Below are 23,685 nucleotides of genomic sequence, written 5' to 3'. Positions count from 1 at the left end.
AGCCGGCAGAAGGGGCAGAAGGGCACACCAGGACTAGCCAGGCAGACACACTCAGCGAACGAATGCACGAGCCGGGGAAGACAAAGAAGACCAGCGGGTGCTGTCCCATCGCATGGCGGCGCCAGTTGGCTAACACTGTGGCATTGCCCTTCCTCTTGGAAAGGGCATCGCCCTGATGCCGCGGAATCATGGAAATCCGGAATAAAGTCTGTGGTGCCGGACTTGGCAGAATAAGTCCTAGCGGGCGTGGTAGGGCTTCATCCTGGCAACGTGGACGATTTCGGATGCCACCTCCCGCCTGGAGGAGCGAACAGACTCTTGCGGGAGCACTTTGTAGTTAACATTGCGTCCAGTAGTAACACTGCATCCAGCATAGTCGTGGCTTCGCGACCGTGCACCAAACGGAACGGCGTGAAGCGCGTCGTCTCTTGAAAAGCAGTGTTAGATGCGAACGCGACATAAGGCAAGATCTGGTCCCAGTTATGGTCGGTGTCGACGTACATGGAAAGCATGGCGGCAATGGTCTTATTGAGTCGCTCAGTCAGTCCATTTGTTTGAGTATGGTAGGCAGTGGTTCGACGGTGACTGGTGCCACTGAGACGCATAGCTTCCTTAGTAAGGGCTGATATAAAAGCCGTGCCTCGATCAGTTAAAACGACTGGAGGGGCACCATGACGGAGAACAATGTTAAAGATGAAAAAGTTCGCAATTTCGGCAGCGGTGCTGCAGGGAAGGGCTTTCGTCTCACAATACCGGGTGAGGTAGTCGGTGGCAACTATAATGTACCTGTTGCCCAATGATGATGTCGGAAATGGTCCCAGCAAGTCCATGCCGACCTGGTGGAAAGGGATTCGAGGCGGATTAATAGATTTCAATAGGCCGGCCGGCTTCACAGGTGGTGTCTTCCGACGTTGGCACTTGCGGCAAGACTTAACGTAGTGCAGGACAACTGTAGCAAACCGGGGCCAGTAATACTTCTGCCGTATCCGCGCCAACATCCGAGAAAAGTCGACGTGGCGTCGTGGCATGCGTGCAGAACTTCGTCTCGAAGCACCATTGAGACCACGAGCAGGTACGGAGTGTCCGTGGGACCATAGTTTCTCTTGTAGAGGATGCCACCGCGCAAGCAGAACGACGATAGCCCGCGTGTGAAGAAGTGGGGCGGCGACGAGGTGCAACCTTCAAGGTACTCTATGAGGGTTCGTAGCTCGGCGTCATCTCGCTGTTGTTGAGCAAGGACGGGCGTGGTTAAAGCGACAAGAAAAGCGGGATCGTCTTCCGTGTCAGCAATGGTGTACGGGAGAGGAGCACGGGACAGGCAGTCTGCGTCGCTGTGTTTGTTGCCAGACTTGTACATGATGGTAACATCGAATTCTTGCAAGCGGAGACTCCAAACCGCCAGCCTCCCCGATGGGTCTTTAAGGTTCGCGAGCCAACAAAGCGAGTGGTGATTGCTCATGATTCGAAATGGGCGACCATACAAGTATGGGCGAAATTTCGTTACCGCCCAAACGACAGCAAGGCACTCCTTTTCCGTGGTAGAATAATTCGCTTCAGATCGCGACAGAATGCAGCTTGCATAAGCAATCACGCGCTCAACACCATCTTGCCACTGAACGAGGATGGCACCCAGACCAACGTTGCTGGCATCGGTGCGTAGCTCCGTGTCCGCTTCCTCGTCTAAGTGGCCAAGAATGGGCGTAGTTTGGAGGCGGTTCTTGAGGTCGTCGAAGGCCGTCTGCTGTTCCTAGGCCCAGATGAAAGGTTGGTCGTCCTTTGTCAAGCGAGTTAGAGGCTCGGCTAGTCGTGAGAAGTCCTGCACAAAACGTCGGTAATAGGCGCAGAGACCCAAAAAACGGCACACAGCACGCTTATCAGTGGGGGTCGGAAACGCAGAGACGGCAGCCATCTTGTCGGGGTCTGGGTTGGAATGCAAAGTGACATTTCTCTAGTTTGAGCGACAGGCCAGCCAATCGTATGGCCTCCAGTACTGCATTCAAGTGCTCGAGATGCTCCCCGTAGGTGGCAGAGAAAATGACAACATCATCAAGGTAGACAAGGCAGGACTGCCATTTGAGGCCAACGAGGACAGTGTTCATCATTCTTTGAAAGGTGGCAGGAGCGAACACAGCGCGAAGTGGAGCACCTTGAACTCGTACAACCCGTCAGGAGTAATGAACGCTGCCTTCTCGCGGTCCCGTTCATCTACCTCAATCTGCCAGTACCCACTGCGGAGGTCAAGAAAAGAAAAATAGCGGGCATGACGCAGCCGGTCGAAAGAGTCATCGATTCGAAATAACGGGTACACGTCCTTTTTGGTAATTTTGTTAAGTCTTCGATAGTCGACACAAGATCTCAGTGTCCCGTCCTTTTTGGCGACCAGCACAATGGGCGAAGCCCATGGGCTTGTAGACGGCTGTATGACATCATCCTGGAACATTTCGTCTACCTGCAGTCGTATCGCCTCACGTTCTCTCGCCGACACTCGATAGGGGTGTTGACGAATAGGCCACACACTGTCATCAACAATGATGCGATGTTTCGTTATGGACGTCTGCCCGACCCTAGAGGTGGTCGCAAAGCAGTCATGAAAAGAGTCAAGGATGGTTTGCAAGCGGCGATGCTGGTCAGTGTTCAAATCAGGGTTCATGTCCGCCTTAACTATCCGACTAGGTCCTCCTGGAGGGGTGTCCCTGGATGTTGACAACGCGCAGTGCGTGGCGGGCTCGCTAATTTCTTCGAAATAGGCGATGGCTATATTTTTCGCCAAGTGGCGGTAATCGGCGCTAAAGTTCGTAACCAGAAGCTCAGTTCGCTGGTTCTGCAAGGCAACGACACCCCATGCGATGCAGACTTGTTGGCTCAGCAGTAAAGACAAGTTTGCTTCTGCGATGCCGTTGGACGCGTGAGGGTTGTCGCAGTCCACTGTAACAAATAAGCTGGCACGCGGAGGTAGAGTGACGTGGTCGCTGGACAAGCGAAAAACGGGTCTTCCTGGCGCACTGTCATCGGCTACGGTGCATGGGACGGAGAATGTCACCATGGGTTCGCGGAGGTCGATGATAGCCCCATTTTCGCGAAGGAAATCGAGATCGAGGATCAGGTCCTTGGAGCACTCAGCCAGCACAGCGAAGCAACCAGTGAAGATGATACCGCGAATCTCAATCCTAGCGGTGCAGACGCCGAGCGGCATCACCACGTGACAGCCAGCGGTCCGAATTTGCGTTCCGTGCCAGGGTGTCAGCACTTTTCGCAAGAGGGTAGCAAGACCACGACTCATAACTGAGAAATCTGCGCCGGTATCGACGAGGGCAGTCACATGGTGGTTGTCAGCGAGGACTGGTATTTCAGCTGAAACAACCTCATTTTCTGGAACGCGCGCAGTGGAAGGTTCCGGAGAGGAGGGTCGAGGTGCTCGTAGAAATGGCGCGTCGAGCAGAGGCTGTTCTGGGTGTCGGAAGGGGGTCGGAGCAGCTGGAAGATCGGCGGGTTGAAGGGCCAAGTCGGCGAGCGGAGGATCTTGTTCGAATTGCGGAGCAACGGCGGCCCTACGTCCAGAGGTCGCCGTCTTCAGTTTTCCCGGCGTGGACTACAGGACTGCCGGATGGACGGCTGGCAACCTGGGGAAGAGAACCGACGGGGCGACGGCGACCTGGACGGGCGCTGTGGCGAAGGCGCAGGGGGGATGCTGGCCGACAGGTACTGCTCGATGTCACGGGGTCGTTCACCAAAGCGTGGCCGGGGTGCGTCTGGTGAAAACCCTCGCAGGCCCATCTGACGATATGGGCAGTGGAAGCACAGGGGCTGGTTTATCGATGTGTGCCACGTGTGTGCTTTGCTGGGGGGTGGGCAGGCGAAGTCGAAAAGCGTTGATGCGGTGTAGAAGCAGGGCAGTAAAACAGCGGTGGTGCTAGCGCAGAGCTGTGCAACGCTTCACTGTACGTCATGACATATGGCTGAGGCAGCGGCTGGGGATACGCCATTGGCTGCACCACTCGATGGACTTCATCGCAAATGACATCCGAGATGGCTCCGACACCCGGTTGTTGCTCGACAGGGCGAAGCTTCTGTAGCTCCTTGCGCACAATGCTCCTGACAAGCCACGGAGGGCCTCACTCTCGGTTCCAAGCTGCGGCATGTTGGCGTCCATAGCAGTTATATTCGCCGGACGGCCGTAATGCGCGAACCTCTGCTGCAAGGCGCGCTCCATGCTCGTCGCCTCCCGAGCAAAGTCAGCCACTGCGCTAGGAGGGTCGCGCACAAGTCCTGATGACGCACCTTTTTCGTTTCCGACATGGTAGGATCTGCGCGGTTGAAGAGCCGCGTCATGTCTTCTACGAACATGGCGACACTCTCATTTGGCCGCTGCGCTCGGGACTGCAGGGCGACTTCAGGTCGCTCCTTCAGTTCGTTGCTGCCGAAGGTGTCGAGCAACTGTCGCCGGGAGTCTTGCCAGGTGGGGATAGCGGATTCGTGGTCTTCAAACCACGTTTTGGCGGAACCTTCCAGGGCAAAATAGACATTGCGTAGCTTGCGGTCCTCGTCCCACAGGTTAAACGCAGCGACTCGGTCGTAGCTGGCCAATTAGTCTTCCACGTCTTCGAACTTGTTGCCATGAAACGACGTGGGAGTGCGAGGCGCATGAAGAAGCAGCAGTGGGGAACTGACGGCATTCTGGGTGGTCTGACTTGTCGAAGTGGACGTCATTGCGCGGGGTCGTGCCGTCAGGGGTCGGAACTCGGGATTTAAGCCTCGTAAGCAGCGACTTGCCTTGTGGACAGGTGCTGTGTCCACTGGGTGTAGCTGGGTGTCGTTGGAAGCTCCCGGGAGCTCTTTGTGCAATGGAAACCCACCCAGCACCTCCACCAAAATGTCACCGAAAGCCGGCAGAAGGGGCAGAAGGGCACACCAGGACTAGCCAGGCAGACACACTCAGTGAACTAACGCGAACGAACGCACAAGCTGGGGAAGACAAATAAGACCAGCGGGTGCTGTCCCACCGCATGGCGGCGCCAGTAAATGGCTAACACTGTGGCAATATTTATCCCCAATAACCAAATCCCAGAGTACAAGAACTAAAAAAACAGCATGACAACTGACCTGTACCACTCCAATCCACCCTGTTCCGTCTAGCTGCTGACTAGCAATGAGCTCCCCCTAGAGAACACAGAATGTTATGCAAGTGTGAATACAATGAATCGCTGCACACCTTTCAGCATTTCACTGTCTCCAGGGTGACACAGTTATAATTTACTTACTCATGAAAGAGAAAGCCACAATAAGTAACCAGAAAAAAAGGTGCAAGTTATTTTTTACTAGTTATATACACCAGGTTTATCTTGGATCTGAGTCATGCATGAGTGGAGACAAATCAAAAAATAAAAGAAACCACAATGCATACCAAAACTGTGATCACTTGAGACAATTTTCAAAGTAGTGCACTCTTAGAGTGAAAAATGCCCTAAATGCAGGCAACTAATGCTCGGAAAAGCAACAGTGTGGAAAAGAGACAGCAATGAGTCATTACAAATATTATACAGAAAAAATTCATTCTTTAGCACTGGACAAAAATTCTGGGAAGACAATGAAAGGAGGGAGGGGGGGGGGGGGGGGGAGCAACATGAAGTGCATGTGTCCGGGGTAGCACTTGTCTACTCATTTTGCCATGCGAGACTTTGCTCACTTTGTAACTTCTCTGCGGTAGGTTTTCTGAAGACATTCATAAAGCACTTCACCAACATTTTGGCGTGCCGTTAAAGTCATCACTTTTTCAGCAGCCTCTGCTGCAAGTTTTATTATTATTTTTTTTCACCGAGCTTCATTTCACGTGAGGTAGAAAGGCAGCGAGCATACAAAGCTAATTCGTTCGCAAGGTTCATAGGATGCCACAACTCACAGCAGATCATTTCTTAACGATGAACTGTTTCCGAGGGCGCTTACACACCGTCACAGACGGCATGCCTGCAAGCGCAGCCCTCCTCGCTCCGCATCATAACTTGCACAAGAGAATGATGCATTTCAGCATTCCCAAAATTAACGGGGTTCAAAAATTGCCACTGTACTTGCATTGTTAATGTGCGTTTAGCCTTGCCAGTTTCAACAACCCTTATTTTTAGCAGCGCAGGTGGCATCGCATGCCACACATTGCACTTGCACTGCTCTTGTAATTCAACATGAATATACTGACAGTTTCGCACAGCCAACATGCCCCATGATCGTGAAAGAAATGACGAACAGTCCGGAAACATGCTAAAAATATCACAGGAACACATTCAACCAACAAAAATGCAACATGGCAGCTCCCGCTCTGCGGGATCAGTGTCAGAAACAAGCTGTTTATGTTGATAGAACCAAAATTTTGGACTTCAATCCTTTTGAGAAATAATCAGAAACACTAATCCAACAGGAAAGCTAGTGGATAGCCATAAAAGTACAAATAGATCCGCATGTTCAAAGTCCGAAAAATTTGCTGGCAGCTGTAGAAGCTGTGGTTACTTTGGCTACGACCAGACAGCAAGCATGTGGTATCAAATATGGTTTGGGGCTAATTTTTTAGAGCGCAGCTCTTATGCGCCGTGTGTGGGTTGAGCCGCGTCGCCGTTGTCATCGGTGCAACCGAGCATGAGGAGAGAGAGAGAGGGCAGGGAAGGAGAGTGAGAGGAGCCCGAGCGCGCTTTCTCGCGCTCCCCTCGAGGCTGGCCATGCCAAGCGAACGAAAGTACCGCCACTCGCTCACAGACGGCACCAGAGTGGTGTGCGCCATGCGCACGTCATCTATCGCCACTGCATGTTCAGACGGTAAGTGGATAAGAGAGGGGAGGCCTGTCTGTGGCGGCATGCGCACCCCTGTGCTGCCTCCTCGCAGTCGCACCACGCTCCGCTCCGTTGGCGGGCACTGTTGTGAAATCTGCTGCATGTGATAGATTGTTCGTGTCGGCCACGCCACTCTCAGCGTTCTCTCCCTAGTATAAACAGCCTGCTTATGAACCAGGCATTGGTACAGCGGGTTAAACATATCTCCATTCATTTCTCTGACCACAAAGCCACCTTCATGACAATCAAAAACTGGGAGAGGAGTGTTACTTGAAGAAAGAGCGCGTGTGGAAAATAAAGAGCGCTTTGTAACTGTACATACATACATGTATCTCAAATTCTTTGCCTAAGTACATTGCAAGGCCAAAACACCTACAGAGCAGCACTCAAATTTCGCATTAGGGAGTACTGTAATCGTCCTCAGAATATTTTTTTCTAAAAAAATATAATTCTGAACCATGTCGGTGACGAATTTTGAAAGAAATAAGACTGTGTTTGCACAATTGGAACATTCGGTCGGAATTCATGAGTGTCCGGACCAAATCGGCAGGGTCAGCAGGTATAACCTCAGCAGGTATGTCAGCAGGCTAACAAGGCAGATTGGTTGTACTGTTTCTAATATGGACGACTATGAGGCTAATGTCTAAAGAGTGTCTATGAGGCTACTTTGTGTGCAATGGAAATAATTTAAGGTAAACCTTAGTAAAAAAAACTCCAATCTTAAAATTAATCAGTGCTGTTCAAGTGTTTTGCAATGTCACCTTGCCGCCAAGACGTAATGCACCTCGAAAGATGAGAGTACAAAGAATAAAGAAAATATAATAACTAAACTTTGTACCCCTGGCATCTCTTTAAGTGCTATTGGTGAGGCAGATACCGTATTTACTCGAATGTAGCGCGAGTTTTTTCCCAATTTTTTTTCCCCTTGAAGTCTATCCTCGCGTTATAATCGAATACCGCACTTCAATTGACCCAAGGCAGTGCCGCGGTGCAGCCATTTAAAAGCAATCAGCTAGGTTTCGGTTTCCGCACTTTTGCGACTTTATGCTGGCAACATGGGTACCACGGAAGCCAAATCCCCATCCATCCAAAGTCAAAGTGTTGTTCTTTCATTTTTTGTGTTCGTTGCGACCTCGCGCTCAACACATTGTCACGTCGCTCGCGGTGTACTGATTCAGTGCACACAATGGCAACGCGTCGTGCTCAGTGCGGCGCTCGTTTTAAGAGAAAAGCGATCCTATTAGTAAGAGGTCGGGAATTCTGCGGCAGCTCGAAGACTTGACCTCAACGAATCAACCATCTGCGGATGGCGGCTGCAGCGGGAGGGTCTTTTTAAATGTGAGCCCAACCGCAAAGGATTTCGCGAGCCTCGCCACGGCCATCACGTCCAGCTGGAGAAAAAAGTGGCGGACTTTGTTATCGAGCAGCGCAACCGTCTCATGGGGGTTAGTGTCGAGCTGATCCGTTCGAAAGTTAGAGATGTTGCTCGGGAGATGGGAAGTTCAGAGCATCTCGTGGGTGGGCCCAAACGTTCATGAAGAGGAATGGATTCTCTCTGCGGCGAACATCGATGCGGCAGAAGTTACCGGGAGACTTTGACAGCGAAAAGGAGGACTCCGTTTCTGAGAACTCGGACTCCGAAAGCGAGGAAGATGAGTAAACATGTTGGCCATGATGTCTATTAAAGGCATTTTGTTTTGCGTCCCTAATCCTCGCGTTACATTCGTGGTTTTATTTTTTCCTACTAGGCAGCAGTAAAGTCAACACTCGCATTACATTTGCAGTCGTATTACATTCCAGTAAATACAGTAATATCTTCCTATTCCAACATTACTATCACAAGCGTTTTACACGCATACTATTCTGTTTCACTGCAGCAGAGGTGTTGGGCATTCAACCTGTAGAAGATTTGGTTTATGGGGGTGTAACGTCACAAAGCGACTAAGGCTATGAGGGACGCCGTAGTGAAGGGCTCCGGAAATTTCGACCACCTGGGGTTCTTTTAGGTGCATTGACATCACGCAGAACACGGGCCTCTAGAACTTCGCCCCCATCAAAATTCGACTGCCGCGGCCGGGATCGAACCCGCATCTTTCGGGCCGGCAGCCGAGCACCATAACCACTCAGCCACCGCGGCGGCGAACCTATAAAAGAGTTTATCTAGTGCATTGCAACGGATGTTCTCAACACATGGCTCTCAGCTTACTTTACTCACGAGTACGACTTACAATATTTAATTTTGCTGTGTTACTTGCTGGTCAAGGGCAGTTTCTGGCAACATGGCACACTCAACTCCTATGCACAGCGAGGTCAAACACATGCCTGGTGTTTTGCAGCAGAACGAACTAATGATGTCATCAACATAGTGAAGTCTCCAGCATACCTCTCCATATTTAAAAGCAAACACTTTAAAACTTATTCACTCGATATTTTTTCTTAACATAGTAACAAAGAAATAATATAATCTAAAAAGAGAGAGACCAGCACACACCTTGACAGTCCCACCAAACCCAGTGCCCAGCTTGTACAAAACACCTTGCCTGAAGAGGTACAGGAACTTGCCGTCGGATGCGATGGTGCATTGACTTTGAAGCACGTGCTTAGCTGAAAGCAGAATGGGACACTGAGTTTATTTTCATTTAACTATTAAGTTTGAAAAGCTGGCATTAACCCATAGCGCAAAGAGTAATAAAAAAATTAAAAAAAAAAACTCATTTCCCATCACCGTGCCATTAGATGTCCAAAAATGTCATTTGACAAATAGTACACTTCGACAATGCTCCAACCAAACTTGTATCAAAAAGAGGGCCAACAATGACCCCTTACATGTTATGAGCACACTCAACTATGGACCAGAGACCCTGGACACTGGGTCCCACTTATCAAAGTTTTTCTTCATTTCCAGATTTTTTCCAGATTTCAGGTCCCACTTTAAACTGCTTGACATCTGAAAATAATTTGAAATGCAGACATATGCACTGCTTTTACTGCTGTTTTTATTTTATGATGCTCATTTCTGCTTTGTCTTAGTAGACCATTTAATACGACAAACCATATTCATACCGTGAGCACTGTATCTGGTTTTGTCTTCCTCACCTATCTGTATGCGGCTTCATCCTTCTCACCTGTGTATGCAGTTAACCTTCGGTTTAACGAAGTTGGTAAAATCGACAGTTTACTTCATAACACTGAAATTTTTATACGTCAAAATTCTTCTCCTAGCGTGCTAAGAATCAGAAAAAAATGCGCTGCGGATTACTCATGGAAAAAACCTTAAGGGAAAAGCCTTTATTTCCGATAAAAGCGGTCTCTTCTGCCCTTTCTTCGCCAGTAGCAATGACATTACGTGCACTTTGCTTATATTGCAAGCTCGCAAGCTGCCTCAGCATGCCTATCGCTACTACCACCTCATGGGTGACGGGGAAGGCACACCCTCGCGCCCTCCATCACCATTAATCTGGACCTCACTGCTTCGCAACACCAAGAGTTGCTGGACGTGCTTCGCAAGCACTAAGGCTCTTCTGATGCGACTTCTGCCCACACAGCCACATACAGTGCTCACAATATTCCTATTACTCTGTCATTCCATGGTGTTTGTATGTGACCTAGTGTGCACTTGTTTAGCCCACTTGGCTGTTTACGCACACTAAAATAAAAGATCCAGCTACTATAATTTTATTCCCATCAGACAATGTGTCCCATCTTGTCTTCCGTTTTTGCAACCGTTCATAGTTATTCCATCACGAAGCAGCCAACAGCTACAATAACTGGAGCGCTAGTACTCACTTTAGTAAAGTTATGACTATTAGTTGTTTCCGCTGTTATTGTTATCTAAATTAATAACTCTTGAATGCAAGCCTCATAATATATCTACAATTTCTCATGGACATTGTGGGTCCACAGCAAAGAGCGTTTCAAGGCGCAGTGAGAAAAAGTCCCCTGCCCTCCTTACCAAAATGGGAAGACTTCGGCAGGTGCAAGGAAAATGTGCCACAGTGTGCTGCCCTTGGAATTCCATGAGTGAGCCAGCTTGGACGCTGAACTTTTCCCAGCAGCACTGCTTGGACACTCTTTTGCAGTGCCACCAGAATACTCGGCATCTGAAAGTCACACCGCACACATAAATAGAAAAGTAACTTTTGCTAAATAACGCCTGCATTATACAAGACTTACTTTTGAAAACAACTGTTCTACAACATTACACACAGACATAAAGATAAAAATGCATAACTATTCTTTTGAAAAAGAAAGAAAAACTACGCATGAGAGAACATTCACAACATTTTCACCAACCCCTTAGACTAAAAATCCATGATATCACTTCCTACTTTTAACAACAAAAAGAAAAGAGCAAATGCATCTCTTTCTAACAAACACACTGTGCCATAAAATCCCAAGTAAATGGCATTTTTGCTAAAGAAAATCACCCTATCCAAAAGCCGCAAGAAACATGAATAGAATGTATTTCAGAGCAGGATTATTACCACTGTTACCATAGAAAATTAATTCAGTGGCTTCACCAATCAATTTTGGAATCCAACCAATTTTTTACAGTCGAGCCCAGATATACTGCATCCGGATATTTCGAATTATTTGCTATAGCAAACACACAGACTATCAACTAGAAAATCCTGTGTAAAAATATAGGAAAGTCTTGCAGTATATTGAGCTCCAATTTTTCCAGTGATTCGATCTATTGAATGGTGCACCACACTTCTGTAAGTGGCGCTTCTCCTAACAGCGCTCTTCAACCACTTTTTGCACATGGAGATGCACAGGTTGCGCGGCCTTGAGCACCTGTTGGCAGAGCTACCACTGTGAAACCACGTGTCAAAGTGAACATAGAGAGTGCTACAAGGGTGGCCTTTGGTCTCTTGTTCTCATTTGCCACATCACATTGCTGCCATGCAGTTAAGTCAGCCTAACTAAAGCTTGCCTGGTGTGCTTCGCTGCTGAAGCTGTTGCACAAAAAACAACCATACCTCAATTTTAATGAGCGACTGTTCTAGTCATAATGTACTGGCAAATGGATTACACATCTTATGATATGGTGTGGCAAGTTCCAAAGCACCATCCACTGCGGCTTTGATGCAGTGCAGGTAGGGCCTAGCAATGTTTTGCGAGCACCAGCATGCCAGCGGGCAACATGCCATTGCAAGAAGCGCATCATTAGCATGAGTGCAACGTACAGTAGACTACCAGTTAGATGCTACCAGTAACCGGTAGATACACTGGCTCAGATTTTTGCAAAAACAAACTCCTAAACTCCTATAAGAACAGTTTTTTCCGTAAAACAGTGAAAGACTGGAATGAATTACAGATTGTCTTTAAATCGAACACTTCATGAAAGAACTGGAATGTTCCTTGAGCTGATCACAGGTGCCCTGAATTGCACTATGTTCTTGATTTGTGAACTTGATTTGTGAACTGTGCGTGTTTTCGACATATACTTTTGTGTTCCGGATTTGTGTCCTTTTCCTTTTTCTGGATGAGATAACTAGGGTTGAACTTGTGGTTTGAATCCTTGTTCTTTTTATTGTATAGCCTCTTGACTTCCAGTCTCAATGTTGTAATGCCCCTCCTGCCAGGGCCAAAACATTGGCCTGCAGTATCATTAAATAAATAAATAAGACAAACTCGGTTAAGACGAATTCTCGGATAAGATCAACATTATGAGACTCTTTGGTTGGTTGCCCATAGGATACAGTGCAAAAAAAATGTGCTTAAGATGAACTGTTTCGCCTGTCCTTGGGCTAAGATGAACATTCACGGCGACCGCGACCTATGACAACCCCATGCAACAGCACTCACAGGCCATCCGTGTGGCACTGTCAAGGAAAGAAAAAAATTAAGGGGACACTTATACTCAGTCTTTCAGGGTATGATGCAACAGCCTTAATGGCTACCTTCAGCAGGTTCTCTTCACATAGTCCCTGTTCTTTGTTCACATTCACACATTTATCACAATTATTACAACACAGTTTCCACATTCTTGTCTTTGAACTCTTCCACACTCCAGTTTAGGCACATAATGTTCCTCTAATTGGTATCTCACTAATTAGCACGTCTCTAGAGCACTCCACTAATTGCCACATTACTAAGCTTCAAATTAAGCCAACACCAGACACATCACCCCCCTGTGCCTCAGCCAAGTCAACGTGCCTATGTGGCCTAGTCAGCACCATGCCTGGCTGGCAACCAAAGTGTAGTGGGCTCGAATTTCGACTAAAGTTTACTGACAATTTCTTTTATGTAAAAACAATCACTTTATAAAGTTAAATCATTTGATACATATGCTGACATTTTATTCACATTACAAGTCCTCTTTGAATCATTTCCATCCCAGACATCCACACGTGACGTCACGTGTGACGTGGGTTACTTGACAAAACAACACCGCCGGGCTGACGCTGGGTTTTCACTGAATTCGCGAGCCTTAACGTTGTCGCATTAAAAATATATAAAATGCTTCTACATAAGAACGCTTACGCCCCACAAGATGGCTTCCATGCATCTTTGCACAAACTGCAGGGAAGCCATCTTGCAGGAGCACACATTCTTAGGGGAAACTCTTTGGCTGGTGCGGAAAAGACAGGGCACCATTGAGCCTGTGCTGGCGCAGAGATCTGACATGGTCAGACCTTGGTGTCGTGTGCTCATCATTTGCCGTGCATAGTCTCCGACAGGCTAAAAGGTGTGTATGCACTAAAGTGAACCCGCTCACTGACTTGTGGCGTAAAAACCCCAGGGTTGCATTTCCATTTGACGCAGCGTCGCAAAACGCATTACCGCGGAACATAAACGGCCAGATATTTGCACTGCACACATTGACTATGGCATACGAAATAAGCATTAAGAGCTAGAAAAACATTCTCTAACACCGATGCATGCAATACTTTCAGTTATAAAAGGTCTTCGGACTCACTTCAAACTCCATTTGCACAAGCCAACATGCAAGCAAGTAAAAAGGATGAATATTTTCTTGGCTAGACGTGAGAACAATACGCACAGGTATCTCCTCAGCTGTGAGACTTCGTGGACTCATGAGCAGCGCAGCGGCAGCGCAGAGCATCTTGGACGTGTCTCCAGTGGCCACCACAAGGCTGAGCAAACAGGCACAAGCGTTCGACGTCAACTGTGACAGCACTTCACTACTGCTTGAATGTGGCTGGCTGTACTGCACAGGTGTGCTGGTGGCAATGTCCAGTAACAAATCAAACATTTTGTCTGAAAACAAGAGAAACTGAGATTTAGCAATAAATTACAGCAAAAGGCTGAAATTTAGCACTAAAATAAGAACTAACGACACCCTTCAAACATGACCAAAGCAAAGTAGTACGAAATGTAGAGATTTGTGAGCATGCGCGGAACTGGCCAGAATAAAACTGTGTCATAAAAGAACTGCTACATGCAAGACTAATTGCAGCCTGATGGACCTAAAAGCAGTCAAGTATCGCTTTAAATAATTCTTGATTAAGTCACTTAGATTAAAGGAACACATAAAAGAAGTACTAATAACCCAAACAAGCTTAACAGATTAGTGTCCCAAGATAGTAAGCATGTCACTATAATTGGGAACAGAGCTCTGATAAGCCAGAGAATTAGAAAGAAACGAAAGGCATGTACCAACACCTCAGGCGAATTGCAGGTAACTTTCGCCCAGCCATATGCATTCTTACCTGCTAACAAGTGGTTCATCACTTTCTTGTGCTACACTATTTTGACTGGAAAGTATCGCAGGAAGAGAGTGAAAGCAGCACAGTGAACGGTGGCCACACTCGCTTTGAATGCCACCTGCTTGGCCTGTGTGAAACATCATGCACAGCAACTTTGCAAGTGCAAGTCAACCACAAACTTTAAGGGGCATTCAAGCTCGTAACAAATGACATGGCTGCCTTGTCATAAGAGGCAGTAAAGTGCTAGGTGGGAAGGTATAAAAGGTATGAATTGTAGCACAGCGTACGTGTGTGCCATCTATGATATACAGTAAAACCTCGTTGATACATTCCCGGCCCATATGCTTAATATTGCCGGCAATAAAAATGTCCCATAGAGTTTCACAATTTCTCTTCTGGTTAATACGCTCTCAGATAACCCATTTCCTGGCTCCAATGTTCAAAATTTTGACAAATTCTCGTCGTATAATATGTCTGATGACCAAACGCTTATGTACAAACATAAGAATAGACCCAAGTTCAGTGCACACGACATGAGGAGCTGGACTGCAGTGGCAATCTACTGCTGCTGTAGCTTTCCTGCAGTGCATAGGTACAAAGGGAAGAAGCATCCAAAAAGTAACTGCACTAACGTATGAGTGGGCTGTTCCAGCGGGGACAAAACATGAAAAGGAGAAACGCCGCTGCCTCTTCACAGTGTTCAGAGGTAAGAGGGCATAGCATCTGTGAACTACAACAGTGCGCTTACATATGAGCGGGCTGGGTCTGGGGAACGCAGCATGAAAAACAAGGATGTCGCTAGTCAGCCAGCACGGTCGCTTCCCTGCAGTGCGTTAGTAAAGGGGGTAAAGGCGCTCTCACATTAGCGGGAAAACGCGCAACGCAGGACGTTTTCCGCGTGCCGCTTCCCGCACAAGCCGGTTTTTCTTCCGCAGACAGCCTTCTGTGCCGTCCCCCAGAGCGATGGGTCCGGTACCTATTTTTCCCGTGCCGCTGACGAGAACAGCCAATGGGCGCCGACCGTGAACCGTGACGTCGGTCCCAGTTCAGTGACCCCGTCGGCGGAGGCTGCGCGCGTCCGGCCGGCCGTCCGGACGGCCGTGCACTCGGCGGCTGCTTTGCCAGCATGAACATGCGACTTGAGACGGTGCAGAAGCAGCGGACAAATAAGTATAAGTACGATTACAGTAGCCAACAGCTCATCGTTCGAACCAGCCATCCTCGAGACAAAAAGGGCGACGGGAGGAGAGCTAGCAGATGATCAAGACGACGATGCGAAAAAAGGCCACGCTTTCCAGTCTTCTCTGGTGTCACGTGACTATCCCCTTCTCTTTCTGCTCGTTCAGGTCCTCCCTCAGTGCCTCCTCTCTCTACATTCCAAGACAACCGCAGCAAGAAAATGCGCGCAGTGTGAGCGTCATTCCGAGGAGCTGCGATGCAGCGTCGACGTTGACATTGTGCCGCTGCGGGAAGCTTCCCGCTAGTGTGAGCATGCCTTAAAACATCTAAAAGCAATGCGGTAAAGATCCTGACCAGTTTTGCTACTATCATCGGTGGATCGGATGCCTTGCTAAATTTCTTCCATGCTAAGGACAACGCATTCACAGACTGAATTCTACAACCACAAGAAAATAGGTGGCTCAGACCTTGGACCAAGAAATGCTAGTCGACATTTTTGTGAAGTGAAAATGTTGGCTTGAAACAGTACCTCATTCACCAGTTACACTTTTCAAAATCAGGCTCTTTAGATCATATCCCAGACGCACATTTTTCCTTTGCATTTTTTAAAACACACATCAACTAGGCCGTGAACTTTCTGGTGTTTATTTCTGAGAAAATTCGGAGGATGTTTATCGCCGTTCATTTTTTTAATTTGAAAAAGCAGTGTTTTTCGGCTAGTCGTACACAACTGCTAAAAGAGGTGGTCATCAGTGAAAACGATTTCCAAAGTTTACAAATGCGATGATCGAAGCCAAGAGCACCAATTTTTTTTACTCACTGTTACGTAGCAGTAGGCTTGTTGACATTGCTTACTTAAATATATTAGTATACTTGTGCTGACAGCCCCAACTTCGAAAATGCATGCTGAACATCAGTACTTGAGATATTAAAGGACTATAGACACCAAATTTTTTCTTGTATGTTTTTTTCTTTCAAATAACGTGCTAGACATTGGTATGCACAGCACCCCGTGGTATTCGCCTACAACTGCTAAATAATTTATAATTGAATTTGTTCTTGCTGCTGTTTCAATTTTGGTTTCATCAACAGAACGATGGCTGTGATGTGTAGTTGGTGTTTAGGTCACATGATGCACCAAAAAAAATGGCAACGTAACTGCTAATACGTCATTTATTGTAATTCTAGCGATTGAAGCAGGCTGGTTTAAGTGTTGTAGTGAGTTAAAACTATGTATCAGAATTTATATTGGTGTTTTTTTTCATGTGTCACGTGACCTAATTATCAACTACACGTCATAGCCAACGTTCGGCTCATGAAACCAATACTGAAACAACATGAAAAAGGAAATTCAATTATATATTATTTATCGGTCGTAGGTGAACACCACATGGTGATCCATGTATTTTATCATTCGTAGGTGAAAACCACGTGGTGATCCATGTATTCTAATGTCTAAAGCATCATTTGAAAGAAGAAAGCACACAATAAAATTAAGTGTCTATAGTCCTTTAAAAGATGCTCCGGACGACATGGGCTTGTCTCGTGCAAGTAGTTCCCTGAACAGCAGAGCGACGACACCATTACTAACCTTATATAGAGCATGTTTGCAGCTTCGGCTGAAGCTTCTATACGTTGCATTCATCATGGTCGACTCTGTAGGTTTGCTCTTTGTGCAGAAAATCAGTCTATTTTCACAAGGGTCCACAATTTGGACATCAATGTGGGGGATAGCTGCCAACTGTAAGTCATAGTGGGTGTTCTGCTGAGTATACTGAATGTTGTAAAGTGTTGTGAGGTGCAACTACCACCATTCTTAGGTCCCTGTCTACCATGCTCATAAGGAGGTCAATGCTTAAGGGGTCTTCAGCTTGTGCTTGATTCTACTTCTCTAGCATTGCGACAAGTTTCTCACCAAGGAGAGGATTCATCACGTACAGTCGAGCCCACATATAAAGGCCGCACTTAAGACAAACTTTCGCTTATAACGAACGAGACCTGCGTGACCGTCAAAATATACATTGCTTCAATGGCACAAAATGCCATGTATAACGAACGTCATTAAGCCCTGGTGATCGGTTACAGCGAACGGACGGCATTAACCCGGCACCACGATGCGAGATAAACTGCCTCCAACCCCTTTGTGCGCCGGGCGAGCGGAATGTTTCCTTGAGCCTCATCCCAGGCAAACTGCCCGCCCTGTTTCGTACCGCTCTGAAGCGAGCTCCTTTCCGCGCCGAAGCGCCTTCCCCGCCCTTCCTCGCAACTCCACTCCTCTCTCCTCACTCTCTCGCAAATCCGCGCATGGCCTCCGCGATCAACCGCGCCGCTGCCGCCGGTGGCGATCGCGGACGTCAAGCTCCGTGAAGCAGCCAAGAGGTGGCTGCACTGACACTCACGGACACCCCTCATTGGTCTCTCCGCTGGCACTGTGAGCCTGTATCTTTAGCCTATTTTGATTGCTGCCTGTGCATGTTGCATGTCTACCCCATCGCGTGCTTTTGTAAATCTTGTTTTTTATCATGTTGCGGTGTAGGCGTTTCGTTGGCTTTGTTCAAATCTCGGGCCCTCGTTGTAATTTGGGATGGCGGACGGGAACACTGTGCCCATTTGCCATTGTAATCAGCGGTAGAGGTGATGAGAGCGGCCAGGGCGAAGGTGACGGACACTGGCGTGCAGAACTGCTTCCGCAAGGCCGGCTTCGTCAAAACGGTGTCTGATGCCGAGCCTGATGCTTCGGAGGATGACCAGCCCGGCAGCGATTTATGGCAGCGCGTCGTCGACTCCGACATGGGGGGTCATGACATTGGTTTGAATGATTTTATTAATGTCAATGACGACGCCGACACCGCAGAACCGTGCACGGACGAGGGCACCGTTTTTGAAGTGCGGGATGAGAGTGATATGGAGGAATCAGATGAGGATGAAACTTCAGAGCTAGCAGCCATAAGCGCGCCTGTAGCAATGTGCTACATAGAGCGCCTCAGACAGCTTGTCTATGCCAAGGGCCTCGGCGATAGCACGCTTCTGTTTTAAATAAACTGGAAACCTCCCTCATTGGATCTGTGCTGCAAGAACAGACATCCATCACGGACTTTTTCGCAAAGAAAAAGTTTTGTGTTTTGACAAGCAACTGTCTTTAAAGCAGTGGTCCACTTACTACAAACTTCGGGATCTAACGAACGGACGCCGTGTGACGCTCATGTTCGTTATAAGCGGGCTCGACTGTGTACGAGGTTCTTCACCGACTTAAAAAGTCTTCATAACCTCGAGTAATGACACAGCTGTCTTTACAGAGAGGTCATTCTCAGAAGCTACTTTGAATATTCTAGAGCTTAGACAAGTGCTTTGAATTTTGGCTCCTCTCTCAACGCTGTAAGTGCTCTTGAAAAAAGGAGGGATTGAGCAGCAATGCTTCACATCGACAAAACCCTGATGAAAACCAAGAGAGGGAACACTGCGGGGGAGCTCTTTCATTGAAGACCTAATAAATGATAGAGAATGTTGAACTTAACGCTGCAGTTCCTGGCCACTCTAGACCAACAAAAAGAAAACATAGACAAAAAAATGCTATACTCGTACGCATCTATTAGCAATATTCATACTAATGAGAAAAAATTTCCTACAATCAAGTTAGCTTTGCGTTCATGTGCTCAGCCATGCCCACTGCACTCTCAAGGTCAAAACAATCATTGCGGCGATGTTATCGTCGACGTGAGTTTAAAATAAAGGTGGCACTGTTATGAGAGCCTTCTCAGCATTTCTGCACTTTGAAACGGACAGTACTAGTAGGGAAGCTTGTTAGCAAAAACAGTCGTCGGCTAACCTCGCTGTGCCCAGAAATCGGTGCTTTCCGGTTTGAACTGATTCTGTAATTTTTTTTTTTTTACCGGTATGTTTTTCAGTGTTTCAGTTAAAACCAGAAAGTACATGGCCGAATTGTAACATAGGGCGTATCTGGCCAAAGGATTAAGAAGTTTCATTTTTGCTCAAGCCGATGAACTTTTCCCCGATTAATTGACAGCGCAGGAGTGTCTACATCATTCCTCGCGTTGCATGTAGGTGTAAATGAGGGAAGAGGTCAGTGACTTAATTTCTGATTTTCTCAACGACAAGTTCATCTTTTCAGACAGAAAATCACTAGTAGTGTCCCAGGATAGTAACCCATTAGTCTATGGTAACCTATGGGCAACAGACTCACTGTCCTTTTGGAATCCGTTTCAAAAACCACATTTTGCTTACAATTTCAACACCAGCTATGATAAACAAATGGAATTCCTATTTCAGCTTATGAATGACCAAAAAAAACAAACTGTCTAAATTATGCCTTCAATGGCACTCAAAGAAAACCCATACTTCACCTGTTGTCAGTAGTGGCTTTCCAAGAAGCCTTATTTTTCCAAATGCTGATACTCTGCACACTTTCACATGTCACTTTGCAAGGTGCTTACAACAAGAAGCAATTGAGCCTGATAATACACATTGTTTTATTTATCTTTACCCTCCCGCACAAGCTTCCGCCAATCTAGCTTGTCTAGGTGACTGGCTTATTGTCAATGCCATGATAATCCACTTCACCCCTGAACTTAGCTCATGCTTCTACTTAAAGAAGTCATTTTTGACCCCAGCTGTTCATCTGACAAATTGCTTTAGTTTCTGAGCCTGGAGTCTTCCTCAAACTAATTTTTTAATAACTAAGTTAATAACTAAGTGTTTTTTTTTATGAAACCATTATGCCCTTTAGCATAATGGAAAACTGAGTTCATGAAGGTTATGCACCTTCAACAGCGTGGAAAAAAGATGAAGGCAAAGCAAGGGACACACACAAGCACCTTGCTACATAGTTTTGCTGCTTTTGTTGCATTTTTACTTGTCTCCTAGACCCATTCACCTCTAGGATGCGATGGCACATAAGGGCGTGTAAAATATTTCAGTGCCTTGTAAGTCATGCACGCTGCAAACGTTTTCACTGAACAATAACATTTACACATTCTAGTAAACGTACACCCACGATCAAAAGTATATGAAATGCAGCATTAAAGAAAAAGCAAGTTCATCACTGTCTTTGCACATAGCCTAATTCTGTTTATATGAACTGCACAGTGCATCTTTAAATTTCAGCCAATACACCCTGGATCGAACCGTTCAAAGTGCAACGCCTGTCATGTCAAAAACCATGTCAAAAAGTAAAGTAGAACAGCAGCGTAACGTCAGCCCGTTCGTGTGCACAGTGCGTCACCGTTCTCCGTTTTTTAGTTGTGTTTGCGGCGTTGTGTATGAGGTACCCCTTTCATGCAAAAAAGTGTATATTGGACAAACGGGGCGCTGCCTGAATGTTCGGCTCATGGAATATGATAACCTTTCTTCAGACACCGTTCATTCAAGCATCGCTGAACACTGTGCAGAGTGCATTAAGAATAAAAAACGTGCAAAGCTTATTTCAAAGATACCACTGTTTTGTACCAGCATCGTGATCAGTGCACTCGAGAAATTATGGGGGCGTATTTTAGTGGGAAGAAAAAGATTTCTGTATTACCACTGCTTCCATCAAGTTGTATGAAAAATAGGATTTTTAGGCGCCTCATGATGCTTCACTTGTTCATCTGTGGTGCAAGTGTACTTCGGTTTGTTTTTTATTGCATGTTGGAGTTGATAGTGCCCTCTATGCTATCTATGTACAGCGTGCCTTCTGCACCTATGCCGTTTATCGTGTGTATATAGCGTTCCTTCACAATAAAAATTTAGTTGTGAGACAGCGATTGTTTTGTGCCCCTTTCAATGTCTTTCGTCCCTCCGCGCTGAATTTTCTGCCAAAATGAAAAACACCCTGGATGCAAACAAATTAAATGCCCGTCTTTTAAATGAACTCTTGACAACACATATGCTCACTAAATATCACTTCGAAGTGCCTCTGATCACGCATTCTGGTTTATCACTGTCACTCAGCAGCTCACCTATCACTTCAGGGGGCTCTGAACGAAACCCTTCAGGCTGCTGGCCTTGCAGGATGTCAAGAAGTGCTCGGAGAACCGAAAGACAGAATGCTGGCTGGGCAGAGCGGCTCTCCCGAATCAGCTCAAAGACACTGCACAGACCAACACCCACAATGCGTGGCACAGTCTGCACAGCATCCTTGTTGTCCGAGGCACCATCTCCTTCGTTCTCGGAATCGGAGTCGAGCAAGTGAAGCAGCACTGTTGACTGTGGAGCAGTGATCCGGTAGAAGTGCTGGGCTGAGTCGCGCAGGTGTTTCACCAGTATGCACTGCCGGACATTGGTGAAAACGGTGAAGGGAGATGGGTTTCCCCGGATCTCCAAAAACGGACTCCTCCATGGCTGGATGTCTGCACCCTTGCTCTGCAAGTGCGTATTGAGGCATTAGATTTTTTAACTTAAACCGGTAGTAGTAGTAGTAGTAGTAAGTGTTTATTAAAAAATAATAATAAAAATGGAAGCTAAAAGATTTTTGTTAACCCCAGCATCTGCCATCACTGTGGCGGTGGCACCTGAGCTGGGGCAGCGGAAATAAAGGATAGCAGGCAGTATGAAGAAGTGAAATGAAAGAGGTGAGGGGACAGCAAGAAACGACACAGGAAGTGGTCATATATACACTATTTACAAAGGGTAACATAAAGTTGTCCAGGTTGTGAAACCAGTAGGAAAAACCTTTATCAGGGTAAATGGTGCTGCCACACAAAATTGCAATTTAGAACTACCATGCTCTCTTCTCAGCCACAACATTAGAAATGTTCCAGTTGAGTAAGTGGGTGTTATCAAGAATGTACCAACCATAATCATGTGATCTATGTGAGATTAAGAGTTCCACTTATGCTGCCGCAAATTATACGATGATAGCAAAATAAACCAAGCTGAATTGAAATTGAATTTAAAATGCACAGACTAAGAAGGGGAGTTCATACAGTTTTTGTCATCACTTCTTTGCATTGTGGGAGGGAAAAAGCCTGAATGCTTATTCGATGACAGTATGCAATTTCAAGCCCAGAAAAAGGTGGTAGTGCCACACTCAATATAACAAAGAGTGTGTAAGCATATGCGAAATCATGGCAAATCATGCACCAAGCTTTAATTGAGGCACCAATCTGCACTAGGCATCGTGGAATTTTAGAGTGAATTGCACAGTATCCCACACTTTTTGATACAACCCTTTGAGCAATAACTCAAAGCAGCCCATGGAAACATCTGCATGTCAAGGCATCCCCTGCAACTACAGCACCATGTCGCATTAGAGCAACATTGAGGAGGTGAAAAGAAGTGAATTTATAGACGTGAGAGGAGTCAAACCCCCTGGTGCTCGGCTCTTCTAGGATGAATTCTTGGGAAAAGGGCCCTCGAACAAACTGCTGCAGACTGCATCCACATTCCAGCATGAGAAAAGTGGTGCACTATTAATAGCAGAATATCAGAGGCAAAATGCATTTTATGTTAACACTATCAGACAATATGTCATCAGCGGCCCTGTTAAACACCCACTCGCATCCATGGTACAACGAGATGCACTTATCCGTGATGACTTAAGTAAAAGACCTACAGGGAATACAACTGGCTCGCTCAAGAAATGAATGCACGTACCTATCGTGAAAAATAATATAGAAAAAAGAAATATTTTTCAAAAAGAATTGTTCACAACAGCTGCGTGCACAATTGTTTCTTTGCTGTTTAGAAAAAACGATTATCAATATATCGATATATATTACACAGGTTTGTTAGCTGTTCAGTTTCTCAATACTTGAAGAGGAACAGAAGAAAGGGGAATTCTTAAACCTATGGCAACCATTCAACAAGCTGATTTGTCTCTTCAAGGGCTCCAAGAGATGCAATGCCGTGGGGCTCTGATGAATACAACATCAATAGGCTAAAAATCTGCACATGACTAGGGTCCCTAATATTTGTTCATTAGCAATAGAGCAACTATTACTTCCTCGCTTCTTAACTAGTATGTGCAATTGCAGCTCAGCACAAAAAGAGTTGCGCATGCAATTAAGTTCAGCTTTCTGAG

General features: G+C 46.6%; 1 protein-coding gene across 2 annotated transcripts in view; it reads right to left on the bottom strand.

The window, feature by feature from the left end:
• Positions 1-23,685, bottom strand: part of hiw (MYC binding protein highwire) — a 132,454-nt gene that overhangs the window by 107,494 nt on the left and 1,275 nt on the right. For both annotated transcript variants that reach the window (XM_077662670.1, XM_077662669.1), the window contains exons 3-7: positions 21,623-22,025; positions 13,823-14,040; positions 10,766-10,913; positions 9,305-9,417; positions 5,101-5,157 (exon numbers count right to left, since the gene is read on the bottom strand). In XM_077662670.1, the coding sequence (XP_077518796.1) occupies positions 5,101-5,157; positions 9,305-9,417; positions 10,766-10,913; positions 13,823-14,040; positions 21,623-22,025 (939 nt within the window). The remainder of the gene's footprint in view (positions 1-5,100; positions 5,158-9,304; positions 9,418-10,765; positions 10,914-13,822; positions 14,041-21,622; positions 22,026-23,685) is intronic.

Source organism: Amblyomma americanum, chromosome 4 (genome assembly GCF_052857255.1).
Source record: "Amblyomma americanum isolate KBUSLIRL-KWMA chromosome 4, ASM5285725v1, whole genome shotgun sequence".
Taxonomy (NCBI): domain Eukaryota; kingdom Metazoa; phylum Arthropoda; class Arachnida; order Ixodida; family Ixodidae; genus Amblyomma; species Amblyomma americanum.
Note: the sequence above shows the minus strand (reverse complement) of the source record. Positions and strands in the feature narration are given on the sequence as shown.